At 43.5% G+C, this 13,832-nt stretch overlaps 1 protein-coding gene across 1 annotated transcript in view; it reads left to right on the top strand.

Moving 5' to 3' along the window:
- Positions 1-9,199, top strand: part of LOC126249359 (sine oculis-binding protein homolog) — a 296,311-nt gene extending 287,112 nt beyond the window's left edge. Inside the window, exon 4 of the mRNA XM_049951012.1 lies at positions 5,573-9,199. Within this exon, the coding sequence (XP_049806969.1) occupies positions 5,573-5,755 (183 nt within the window). The 3' untranslated portion in view covers positions 5,756-9,199. The remainder of the gene's footprint in view (positions 1-5,572) is intronic.
- Positions 9,200-13,832: the final 4,633 nt, after the last annotated feature.

The raw sequence follows: 13,832 nt of genomic DNA, 5'->3' as shown, positions 1-13,832 counted from the left end.
GCAGATTGTCGAGTTTATGGGGCTCAGGTCGAAAATGTACGCATACCGCATAGATGCAGCTGCCACCCAGAGGCGGACTAAGGATGTGCATCATGTGACCTCAAAGATTATCGAGGTGCCTGTTCGAGGATGTTGGCGCCACAACACTTGTGGTGCGCCAGGAGGTACACACTGCACTGCAACTGAAAGTGGAACTGTCTCGACATTACGACAAATGTATCTTTTATGAGGGCAGGATTGGGAGCCTCCCGTATGCAAACTCTTCATTCAGTGCTTGAGAGTGTGGCTATGTTTTCATTTATTTGTAAATAGTGGTTGTGTGTGTGTGGGAGTGTGCAAAACAGTTGAATGGACCACTTGTCATAACTATTTGTGTGTGTGAATGTGTGTGCCATCACGCCATGTGTGCTTGCAAATCATGTCCACGCTATGTGGCTGTAAATACTGAATACAAATGTGTGCATGCGTGGGTTTGTGTGTGTGTGGAGGGGGAAGGTGGTATTTTTTAAATTGATGCTGCTAGTCCTCACTTAGAAAAATGTATAGAGACTGATCACTGATTAAAATGTAAATATTGTATATAGAATGATCAGAACGAAAATGTAAGTGCTGTGAAAAACGTCTAAATAGGCCTCGGAAGAAACAACGCTACTGACCGACCGCCGTATCATCCTCAGCCCATAGACGTCACGGAATGCAGATATGGAGGGGCACGTAGTCAGCACATAGCTGTCCTGGCCGTTGTCAGTTTACGAGACCAGTGTCACTATCTCCCAGTCAAGTAGCTCCTCAATTTGCCTCACAAGGGCTGAGTACACCTCACTTGCCAACAGCACTCAGCAGACCAGTTGGTTCCCCAGTCAAGTGCTAGCCAAGCCTGACAGCGCTTAACTTTGGTGATCTGATGCGTACCGTTGTTACCACTGCGGCAAGGCCGTCGGCGTGTATAGAAAGAAAATGATTAAAATGTAAATATCGTATACAGAATGAACAAACAAAAAACATCTATGGTAAACACAGTATTTCAGCTTTTAGTTACCTGATAGTAGTAGTAATGTATATCAGAAGAAATTATTATCTCTCTGAATAAATCAGTGTATGTACGTCATACACATTAGCTATGCAAATTATTTTATATGCGAAACAAATAGCTTTGTAAATGAACCACCAAAAAAACTGTAAAAAAGCTGCTGTATACATGCCACCAAAAACAAAAGAAAAAACTGTTAATAAAAAATTAGACAATAGTGTTAACTAATTGTATTGCAAAAAATTCTTAGTAGCGCGCCACTAGTTAATTTGTTATATCATTGTTATTATTTACAAACCCTTTACTATTAAGCCGGCCGAAGTGGCCGTGCGGTTAAAGGCGCTGCAGTCTGGAAACGCAGGACCGCCACGCTCGCAGGTTCGAATCCTGCCTCGGGCATGGATGTTTGTGATGTCCTTAGGTTAGTTAGGTTTAACTAGTCCTAAGTTCTAGGGGACTAATGACCTCAGCAGTTGAGTCCCATAGTGCTCAGAGCCATTTGAACCCTTTACTATAGATTACTGTTAATAATAATTCCTTTATAAGAAACCCGAACTTCGCATGATTTACAGGCCTGGAATGAAGAGGCCTACACAACTGAAATAGCTCCAAAGGATTTGGAGGGGAAGGGGAAGGTGAATCTTACTGGTACAGTGGAGGGGGGAGGGAAACAGAGGGTTTTCTCATGATTTTAATGTGCTTCCAATGACTGAGAGATAGGAGGTATTTCCCACCAACTGAAATTAAACAAGAGCACTTGACCCATACCGAGTTACGGCATGACCTTGAATACAACTAGTCCAATTGCCTAAAGTACATGCGTAGGACAGGGGTTCCCCTGAGTGACCGAGAGCAATTGCCAGTGATTCCCCGGGGAGGAGAGGTGGGGGCATGGGGGGGGGGGGTTGACCTTCTACATCTACATCTACATCTATACTCCGCGAGCCACCTTACGGTGTGTGGCGGAGGGTACTTATTGTACCACTATCTGATCCCCCCTTCCCTGTTCCATTCACGAATTGTGCGTGGGAAGAACGACTGCTTGTAAGTCTCCGAATTTGCTCTAATTTCTCGGATCTTTTCGTTGTGATCATTACGCGAGATATATGTGGGCGGTAGTAATATGTTGCCCATCTCTTCCCGGAATGTGCTCTCTCGTAATTTCGATAATAAACCTCTCCGTATTGCGTAACGCCTTTCTTGAAGTGTCCGCCACTGGAGCTTGTTCAGCATCTCCGTAACGCTCTCGCGCTGACTAAATATCCCCATGACGAATCGCGCTGCTTTTCGCTGGATCATGTCTATCTCTTCTATTAATCCAACCTGGTAAGGGTCCCATACTGATGAGCAATACTCAAGAATCGGACGAACAAGCGTTTTGTAAGCTACTTCTTTCGTCGATGAGTCACATTTTCTTAGAATTCTTCCTATGAATCTCAACCTGGCGCCTGCTTTTCCCACTATTTGTTTTATGTGATCATTCCACTTCAGATCGCTCCGGATAGTAACTCCTAAGTATTTTACGGTCGTTACCGCTTCCAATGATTTACCACCTATGGCATAATCGTACTGGAATGGATTTCTGCCCCTACGTATGCGCATTATATTACATTTATCTACGTTTAGGGAAAGCTGCCAGCTGTCGCACCATTCATTAATCCTATGCAGGTCTTCCTGGAGTACGTACGAGTCTTCTGATGTTGCTACTTTCTTGTAGACAACCGTGTCATCTGCAAATAGCCTCACGGAGCTACCGATGTTGTCAACTAAGTCATTTATGTATATTGTAAACAATAAAGGTCCTATCACGCTTCCTTGCGGTACTCCCGAAATTACCTCTACATCCTGCAGATTTTGAACCGTTAAGAATGACATGTTGTGTTCTTTCTTCTAGGAAATCCTGAATCCAATCACAAACCTGGTCCGATATTCCGTAAGCTCGTATTTTTTTCACTAAACGTAAGTGCGGAACCGTATCAAATGCCTTCCTGAAGTCCAGGAATACGGCATCAATCTGCTCGCCAGTGTCTACGGCACTGTGAATTTCTTGGACAAATAGAGCGAGCTGAGTTTCACATGATCTCTGTTTGCGGAATCCATGTTGGTTATGATGAAGGAGATTTGTATTATCTAAGAACGTCATAATACGAGAACATAAAACATGTTCCATTATTCTACAACAGATTGACGTAAGCGAAATAGGCCTATAATTATTCGCATCTGATTTATGACCCTTCTTGAAAATGGGAACGACCTGCGCTTTCTTCCAGTCGCTAGGTACTTTACGTTCTTCCAGAGATCTACGATAAATTGCTGATAGAAAGGGGGCAAGTTCTTTAGCATAATCACTGTAGAATCTTACGGGTATCTCGTCTGGTCCGGATGCTTTTCCGCTACTAAGTGATAGCAGTTGTTTTTCAATTCCGATATCGTTTATTTCAATAGTTTCCATTTTGGCGTCCGTGCGACGGCTGAAGTCAGGGACCGTGTTACGATTTTCCGCAGTGAAACAGTTTCGGAACACTGAATTCAGTATTTCTGCCTTTCTTCGGTCGTCCTCTGTTTCGGTGCCATCGTGGTCAACGAGTGACTGAATAGGGGATTTAGATCCGCTTACCGATTTTACATATGACCAAAACTTTTTAGGGTTCTTGTTTAGATTGTTTGCCAATGTTTTATGTTCGAATTCGTTGAATGCTTCTCTCATTGCTCTCTTTACGCTCTTTTTCGCTTCGTTCAGCTTTTCCTTATCAGCTATGATTCGACTACTCTTAAACCTATGATGAAGCTTTCTTTGTTTCCGTAGTACCTTTCGTACATGATTGTTATACCACGGTGGATCTTTCCCCTCGCTTTGGACCTTAGTCGGTACGAACTTATCTAAGGCGTACTGGACGATGTTTCTGAATTTTTTCCATTTTTGTTCCACATCCTCTTCCTCAGAAATGAACGTTTGATGGTGGTCACTCAGATATTCTGCGATTAATATAAGGATCCCTAGTATGTAGCCTAGCACTGGAAGAGTATTGTGATACCATCGTATCTTATCTGTGACCTTGAGATAAGATCGTTATCTACGCTCGTAGGAACCCTGCGCTACTACTGTCCTTACCTTATCTGGAAATAAGAAACCGGTTATAATCGATTTTGTCCAATAACCTGCATAACATCCAATAACCTGCATACTCAATGGCTGTAAGCCATAAAATACAAGTATAATTTCCTGCCTGTCAAGATATATTTAGATGCTGCAACTGTGGCTACATTGTTCCCAGTTCGTTACATTTGTTGAGTATTTTGCAATGTTTTATTTCCGAACATAGTGGGTGCGAATTTAAGGAATCTGATCAACATGCTTGTAGACATCTCATGGTTCGTTTGCAGTTCAGAGTTCATGGAGCGGTTTTCCCCTTACCTGTAATACAGGAGACTTCCTAGAATTACTGACTGTTCTCAGTAGCTATCTGGCGTACCCATCAGATATAAGACATTCTAACGTCATATGTGATTTCCTGTGAATATTAACTATATGTTATAGTTAACAGATGGCTGGCTTGAAGGTGTACTTAATAGAAAAAGGCTGTTAGTGGGAGGAGGGGTGGAGCCATGTTAAATCTCCATGAGATACCAGTCCAATGCAGAATGTCTCATCAGATTAATATCATACACCCAACATCGTGTTTTCTCTGGAGTGTTTGGCAGTTTCAGAATGGAGATTAGTCATTCTTCTTCAGAATTACTCATTATTATGCTAAGTACGTATCTTACGTGGCGTTTGGAAATAGTCTGCACGACGCCAGCAAACTGAATACTGTTGTGGTTTTTGCCCCCTTTCACAATGTAGCAGCTGAGGCACCAGCGGCAGTCGCGTGGCCGGCTGATCTCAGTGTGGCCTTCCTCGGATGGCCGTGGCTGCCAGAGCTGCGGGGGCAGAAAGCTTCGTATCTGTCCAGGTCTTAATCTGTGCTTTCTGTTTAAACTTCTCGCACACGGTACGGCAATGTCGTTTGACTGCACGGAGAGACGCCGAGTGACACTTGTGTGTGTCTGTCTGCTCAGATGGAGGCCAAGACGCCGCGGCGCCAGTGGCGGTCTCGCCGCGGTGCGAGGACGGCTGGCTGCGGCGCGCCGCCACGGAGCTCGTCGTCACCCCCGCCGCTGGCGCTGCCGCCGCGGCCGCCGCCGCCCCCGCCTCCTCTGCTGGGGCCTGCTTTCCCTCAGCCGCAGCCACCGCCGCCGCCGAAGTCGCTGCTGTTCGGCGACCCTCCGCCCCCGCTGCCGCTGCCCCCGCGCCCGCCACCGCCGCCCCCCACGCGCGCCTTCGGGCTGCCGCGTCCCGGACCCCCGCCACCGCCGCTGCTGCCGCCGGTGACCGTCATGGTGCCCTACCCCGTGCTCATCCCTCTGCCCATCCCGGTCCCCATCCCCATCCCGTTGCCGCTGTTTGCACCGGACCGTAAATCTGCCTCCCGACGCAGCGGCCTCTGCTCTCCGCCCCGTACGTCGCCGCCGCCTCCGCCGCCCCCTCCACCGCCGCCGCCGCCGCCGCCACCGCCACCGCCGCCTCCACCACCCGCGCCGCCGTCGACTTCGCCTCCGCCACCTCCAGCACCGCCACAGCAACCACGACACGGTTCCGACAGGCCGCTACGCAAGAGGAAGAGACTCACGGAAACAATTCCCGAAGACGATCCCTTGGCAGAGAGAAAATCCGTTCGTGTATGACCTGAGATTTCCGATTATCTTTCGTCGTAAAACTTAATTTGACACAGACACTTTAAATTTCACACATTATAGGAAGTGCTTGCGCTGATGAAACACACTCACCAGTTTCTGCTACCATCACGCCCAAGTCCCTGCATAGTGCCGGCAAGTGCAGTGTTCGAGGCGCCTCCTGCAAATTTTCCACTTCCACACTCAGATACTGCATTAACTACGATAAGAGCTGAGGTAAACCTGTAATAACCATAGAACACCACACGACACAGCTTATCACATCCTAGCAGAAGACTGACACTGCCAAGCACATAGCAGGCAACCAGCTGCGTTTTCCTTTAAAGTGATTCGGCAGCAAACGGTTTCCTTATAATAAAATCTGCCCGCACACAATGCCAGTTACAGCGCTCACAAGCACCAGAAATAGTTCGGTTTCCCCGAAGCTAGAAGTATCTCTAAGCTGAACAGACGACAGTTCATCGTAAAAAAACTTTACTGAAATATTAAATGGAGTATTTGGAGTTTAATTCAACCAATCAATGAAATTCAGATAGGGCATTTCTTTAAAGAAAATAATTATACTAAAAAGCAGCAAAGGAAAACTTCTTTCTCCTCACATGCTTCAGGTTAAGAAATTATGTGCTGTTGGAATCTAAATCCGAGTCCATAGAGTTTAATGTGCTGTGATTCGTTCACTTATTTGTCTCTTTCCTCAACATAAAGGGTGTCCAAGAAATGTTGCAACAAACTTCGAGGGTTTGTAGAGGCTGCTTTGAGCAACAAACGGAGTATAGGAATCCGTGTCCAGGAACGTTACCCAACGGCTCTGTGGAGCTTCGAAGTTATAGGTGCTGACGCCTGCCATTAGGCCACCCCTTCAGCAGACAACGTGACTTTGTGTACTAACGTACCATGGGTGGGAAGTCTCGCAATGTTGTTTGTTATTCATTGATAGCGACTGGCAACGATCGCCAATGGAGAAGATGGAGGTAGCTGCTGCACAGAAAGGCCTTGTCTCCTATGAACGTGATGCTCTGTTGCCTTGCTGGATGACGGGTTTGGACACAGGTTTTCACCTGCAGTTAATGTTTCCTCTTTAACCCTCTGAAATCTCCGAGGTTTTTTTTTTGTATACTGGAGAAAAATAAACTGCAGATGGAAACACGTGTCCGAAACAGCCATCCACCAAGCGAACAGAGCATCGCATTCATAGGAGACAAGGCCTGTCTTTGCAGCAGCTAGCTACATCTTCTCTACTGGCGATCGTGGTAATCAGTAGCGATCACTGAATAACAAACAACATTGCGAGACGTTGCGCCTACGGTCCTACAGCGTACAAAGTCACGTCTGTTGCCGAAGGGATGGGCTATTGGCAGCCGCCGGCGCTTATAGCTATGAAGATCTGTAGCGTCGTTGGATATCTGCCACGAACAGATATGAAGAGAGACAAAAGTAATCATGACGGAAATCCATGGAGGCGACCCCCTAGCCGCGCGGATTACGAGTAAAAAGTCTCATTTTTGCTGTGTTGTCGCAGATACGAGCTACAAACGTCGCTGTTGACAAAGAGCGACTTTCACGCCTTAGGCAGCAATCTGCTAGATAGTATGCAGCCCACTGCATTCTAGTTCCTGCTAGCATCACTCATGACCACATCCGATGTTTCTTAACGAATCAGTCGAATCATATGGGTAGAATGTTTCACAGTTAATACAGCTTTGAATTCGTTTGTTTACGACTGTTGTGTCACCAGCTGTGTAACAGTATTACACCGATCTCTGTCTTTCAAGTATCTCAAATAGCTAAACGCCAAAAGTAGTATGAAGCGTTATCGTTTCTTGTTAGGCATAAGTTTCGACATGCGACTCAGTGATCTGAATATATCGTGACTACTGACAGTTTGTGGTAGACCGGTACTGCAACCCATATTTCCTCCTTTTTGTGAGCAGATTCTCTAACCATTGCATCACCTGAGCGAGCCTCCACTCTTGACTTAAACTTTCATTGGCACTGATGTTTCCTCTTATTACTTCCGGAAAAACGTAGATGGGTCTCTACACCGGAATATGGCCATCAGGGGACTAATGTGTCGGAGGGTCGCGACTTACTCTTATACCAGCGGAAATGAGTTCACTGAGACGAAAGTGATAGAAGCAGTGGATATGATATCAGTGAAGATGTAATGGCAAGGGCCAGATGTGGCCAGAAATACTGAATCTATCGGTAGCAGTTACTACAGTAATAGGTGGAAACATCAGTAACAACGAAAATTTTGGTCACGCCTGAAGGCGCGTTCAGGTAGCCTAATGGTTGGGTTTCCTGACTGAAAAAAAGCAGAAAATTCAGGTTCCATTCCCATGTACACATAATTTTCCATCAGTCACAATTTATTTACCGCAGCGGAGTCCAGTATTTTCCGAGTGTACTTCACTGATATAATCTCATGTAACTGTATGTCATTCAAATCATCCACAATGTTTCCGCGCATTTCACCCTATTGAATTTAATTCAGCTGGTACTCATTGATCTGTCCTGTCATCTCCGCAGACATGTAGAAGATGGTGCAGAAGCTGTTTAAGGATTTTACTGTGTGTTCGTAATTGGAGTGAAACTAACAGCTATGCCAATTAGTTTCGCTTTTATGCGGAACAGTTCAGTTAATAGGAGCATTCCCTAAGACGAAAGTGATAGTTTCTCTTGCGAGTAGCAGCTTTTTTCTGTGTTTATAACCAGGAAAGATTTAGTTTGCTAATGAAGTCGACTTAACAAATAAATCACGAACGTTCTTACGAATGCTGTAATTCCGCTACCTTCTGCATCGCAGTTAATCACTCAAGCTCTCGTATCATCGACATGTCATTTTTTCGAATTATTCTGCATCGTTTTCCGTTCATGAACAATTTTCAGTAGTGATCTTATACCTGTACACAATAAAAAGGCATATGTAGAGACGTTACATATTTTATTTAGAACTTCAAAATTTAATTAATACTGTTGTAAGGCAGAAACCCTGAGATAAGATCTGTGATAAAGCAGGAGTATCAGTCGTTTACAGCGTCAGTAATCTTATAAAACAATGTAATCTGCTCTTCAGTTTCGTGCTGCTTGACACTGCCTTTAAAACAGATATTACTTCTAGTTCGCATTGACTACTGCCATGTGTTTACGAGAATAAAATAATATTTAAGTATTATATTGTAATTTTCTAGCGTCCAGTTGATTCAAAAGACAAATGAATTTTGGTACGAGTATACTGCAGATAAAACATTAGTTATCACTGTTTCGACAGTAACAGATATATGTGAAAATAAGTGTTAAGAATTACTAATTTATAAATTCCTCATTTTACATTTTGTTGTCTAGTCCTGTCTGTCGTATCTCATATTCATGTAGCTGTCCCTGTACTGTTAAAATAAGACAAAAGTGTACTCCATCATTGTAGTTTTTATAAACTCTGTAAATAAAGTCGATACCATTTTGTAGATGAGGACTGCTAACAATATAAATATGTATATATAAATGGATGTACAGTGGAACCTCATTTATCCGGAGTAGGAGTCTTGAGTCATACACACTATAAAAATCTGGATGAACTGGAAATTCAGAAAGTTAGAATGGCATGGGTTAGATGCCACAAAACACGCGTTATAATTATTTTCGTACAAACACTCAAATTACACGTCATTTACACGAAAGTTCTGTCTAAATATTGAAAAAATATAGAGTTTTTTATACCCCAAAATTATCAGTTTGCTTCCCGTAAGCCAGATCCTATGTCGTTCACGCGCAGCAAGATCATGAAGGTGTTTCGCCAGCAATTTTTCGCTCGAAGTCCTTTCCGCCTAGCGTCCCAAATAAACCAATATTTTGTCCAGCTGCGTTGTTGCCTCCGTATGTGTCATAATTTCTTTACACTGAGCGCCAACTTAGTAAGCTTAATCACTCATCACTATCGCCAAGGTTTGCAGAGGAACAAATGACGATAATTTCGTAATCAGAAATCGTACCTAGCCAGTACCGTCGTCATTTCGCAGTCAGTCATTTTCGTGATTAACGCCCATGCCTGAGCAGTCGGGAAAGTTTGCAAATACTTCAGCGATATCGTTTTCCTTCAATATCGTTGCAGTAGGTGCAACTTTTTTTTCGTGGATACAACCACCTCTTTGCCCTGCGATATCATTTTATACTCGGAAAACCAGCGGGGACAATACGGTAGGTGGAGGTCTTGTACCTTGGAACACATTTCAGATTTTCGCCTCTACTCAGCCCTGTAATAGAAGTTTAAAATATTTTCTGATTCAATTTTTAAATTATGGCATTCACTTTTTTAGTACTGTAGGCTTCTTCTGCAGTTGTAAAAATTATTCCAGAGTAGTAAGTTTTTTTCCAAATGTGAAGATGTTTTTCAAGGTACAATATGGTCATGTACCTAGGATCAAATTTAAGTGAGTTTCAGTCGTGAAAATCTTGTCTGCACTGTATTTAGTAGCTTTAATAGCATATATGCTACATAATTACTCTACTACGTACCAACAATCAATAAGTGACATCAAATTAAGTAGAAATAGTATCAAAAACCGGTTACAGGTTAAACACATTTTGAAATAGAAGCTAGTGGAAAACCAAAACAAATTTGCATTTCCAAGACAGATAACATTGTTGAGAAATTAAAGAAACTGAGTTCTTTTCCAGATATCACATATTGCATGGTAAAATACCTTGCGTTTCAAGGTACAAGATGGAGCACGACCGGCGAAGTATGGCCTAACTGTCCACAAATTATTTAACTAATTTTAAAAAGATGTAAAATTCTGTAACCGAAGAATTAAGAGTATCTTCCTAAGAACTTTATCGTATTATACAGCACTTACATGTGTAGAACTCAAAATATTCACAAATGTTACACAAAACACAACCCCAAGTCTAACAATAACCAAAACAACAGAAAATGCCAGAAACTGTTGATTGCAGTCTCTAGTGCGAATTCCTTCATGTGATTCTGAAATCCGTTACTTGATTGAAACACCGACCAGGAAACGTCATGTATTTTTTGGTGTAATATTCCTAGGTACAACTCTCTCCCTTACTGCACACTTAAATGGTAACTTCTTAACCAGCGCCTTACAACTCACTCAATTTAAATTTAATGATTGCAGTCTGCGATTATTGCTGCCCTTATCTCCAGAATATCAGAAACTGTACAGATGATACATGGAAAAAATAAAGTCGATCCGTATGAACCAGAGCTCCGAAACAATGAGGGATGGTTAAACGAGTCTCCATTATATAAGTATTGTATGTGAGCGCGCTCCAACATCGCTCTGGAAACCCTGGGGCAATTTTAGCGAAACCTGGTAAGTGTATGACTAATTATCTGAAAGAAAAAGCTGTGCTAAGAACACGCCAGCACCCCGATGGATGAAGTGCAAATTTGAAGTGGGTGACATGTAAAAATAATAGAAAACGAACGATATTAGCGTTGAATCCATAGATTTCGGGGCCTTTTGTGGGACTGTTAGCATTCATGATAAAAATGAGCATGGGTGCCGACAAAGTACAAATCTTTAAAACCTTTTAGTCGCGCGGGATTAGCCGAGCGGTCTTAGGCGCTGCAGTCATGGACTGTGCGCCTGGTCCCGGCGGAGGTTCGAGTCCTCCCTCGGACATGGGTGTGTGTGTTTGTCCTTAGGATAATTTAAGTTAAGTAGTGTGTAAGTTTAGGGATTGATGACCTTAGCATTTAAGTCCCATAGGATTTCACACACATTTGAACATTTTTTTAAAAACCTTTTAGGAATCTCACACAAATTTGGAAAAAATGTTCCGCGAACCACGTGGTAATTTTATTTTAGCATCAGACTGGCAACTCTGTATAATCAGTTAGTTAATAGATGCGTATAAATACAGCGCTGTCCAGACACATCAGCTGCAATATCTTTTCTGCAAAATGTTGCACACAATTTCTTTCCCCTCGGCGTCTGCTCCGAAATTGGCGGCGGACTGTAAAGCTAAGAACGTTAGCTCAATTCATGGTTTTGGAATTAGTTTTGGGGTCAGATAGCCCTCACCGTAGCTGAGGCCACTAATACACACTTTTGCGGTGGCGCTCGGTTCCAGAGAGAGATTAGAGTTGAGCGTGTAACGTCCCTTGGGAAGGATGGGGAAGGAAATGGTCCGTGCCGGTCGTATTGGCCGAGCGGTTCTAGGCGCTACAGTCTGGAACCGCGCGACCGCTACGGTCGCAGATTCGAATCCTGCCTCGGGCATGGATGTGTGTGATGTCCTTAGGTTAGTTAGGTTTAGGTAGTTCTAAGTTCTAGGTGACTGCTAACCTCAGCAGTTGATCCCATAGTGCTCAGAGCTATTTGAACCATTTTTGAAATCGTCCGTGCCCTTTTCCCGACATTCACTTCAAGCGATTTAGCAAAATAACGGAAATCCTATGTTCAAATGGCTCTGAGGACTATGGGACTTAACATCTGAGGTCATCAGTCCCCTAGAACTTAGAACTACTTAAACCTAACTAACCTAAGGACATCACACACATCCATGCCCGAGGCAGGATTCGAACCTGCGACCGTAGCGGCAGCGCAGTTCCAGACTGAAGCGCCTAGAACCGCTCGGCCACACCGACCGGCAGTAAGAGGAAAAGTGGTAGTAGAGTATAGTTCCTCATTACCAGCATACATTATCTGAATGTCTTCGATGAAATAACAATCTGCCCCCCCCCCTCCTTGCCATGCTGAGTCTCATGGGGTAAGGGTAAAAGCATGTAACAGAGTCGATGGTGATCCGTTCGTGAGTCGTGGTGTTTCGAGTCATCCAGTTCTGGGCAAGGCTGGTGGAATCTCTCGCATCAACATGTGGATATCATTTTATCAAATAATTGTACGCCGAAATTACCACCACCATAACTGAAGCACAGGAAACTATCATTTTAGCATGTGAAATTGACGGGTTTGTTCGGAGATGTACATGTGACATCCTGTATGGCTGTTATGGCTGTAGCTGTGATTGTGAATATGGAGACGCTTGCTGCATTTTCCACCTGCCCATCGACAACAATTAATAGCATGCACTGCGCCCTTTGCTCCCCTCCCCCCACCCTAACTGAAGCAAGTTTATTAAAAAAAAAAGAGTCGAAGAAACACACAATCTTTGAAGCCATGTTTGCAAACATACTACAGAGACGTAAAATAGCTGTAGGGACGCCAGCGCTCCAAGCAGCTACATTTCACTGCAGTGAATATAAGACGAACGACCTTTATGATCAAATCTACGGCGAGGCCCTAGATTTGACCATATTTATTTGATGAAGTTCCCTATTACACCATCAAATTCCTTTGACATAAATATTTGACATGTCAACTTTGACAAAGAAATATGATAGTGTAATACCGGCCTAAGACCAACTCGTCAAAATTGAAGGTCCGGTCAGGAGGATAACGATGTTTAGTGTATTCGGCTTCCAGAAGTTAAAAAAATTTTATGACACACTGCCTGTTGAAGCCGGTGGCTTGAGCAAGTGATGCTCCATCAGGCTTTCGTACTGAAAGCTGATTCTTGTGTCTGTTCATGAAATGATTGAACCGTGCCTTCCAGCCATATCGTCAGTGAACGGATTGTTGATTTGGTTTCTTACTGCCAGCTGATAAGCCATTCTCCTCACTTCGAGTGAGTCCATAAAACTTCTTTTCCATGAATAGGCAATACTCAACAACGTCTTTCTCAATTCTTTCGGAAATATAGGTTTTCTACCTAATTCTTGATGTATTAAAGTATGTAAGTCTATATCCTTTCTAGCCACCTTTCTAAAGAGTGTAGCTTTTAGTATACTGAAACATCTTGCTGCTTCATTTAGAGTTTTAGTTTTATCCCTGACAACCATTATTGCTTGAAACATACATTCAGGGCGCCATTTCTGTTGCATTTTCCTTTTTCCAGGTAATAACATGCTTCTTGGCATGGCGACACCTACAAAACGATAGAGGGGTTGTAATATGGAACAACATGTTTCATATTTGCACCCAACGCCATTTTCGAAGCTAACCAATGAAACTAGACTTTCCATAAACGATTTTAAAAA

This window comes from Schistocerca nitens, chromosome 3, assembly GCF_023898315.1.
Source record: "Schistocerca nitens isolate TAMUIC-IGC-003100 chromosome 3, iqSchNite1.1, whole genome shotgun sequence".
Taxonomy (NCBI): Eukaryota; Metazoa; Arthropoda; class Insecta; order Orthoptera; family Acrididae; genus Schistocerca; species Schistocerca nitens.
The sequence above is the reverse complement of the archived record's forward strand: the minus strand, read 5'-3'. Positions and strand labels throughout refer to the sequence as shown.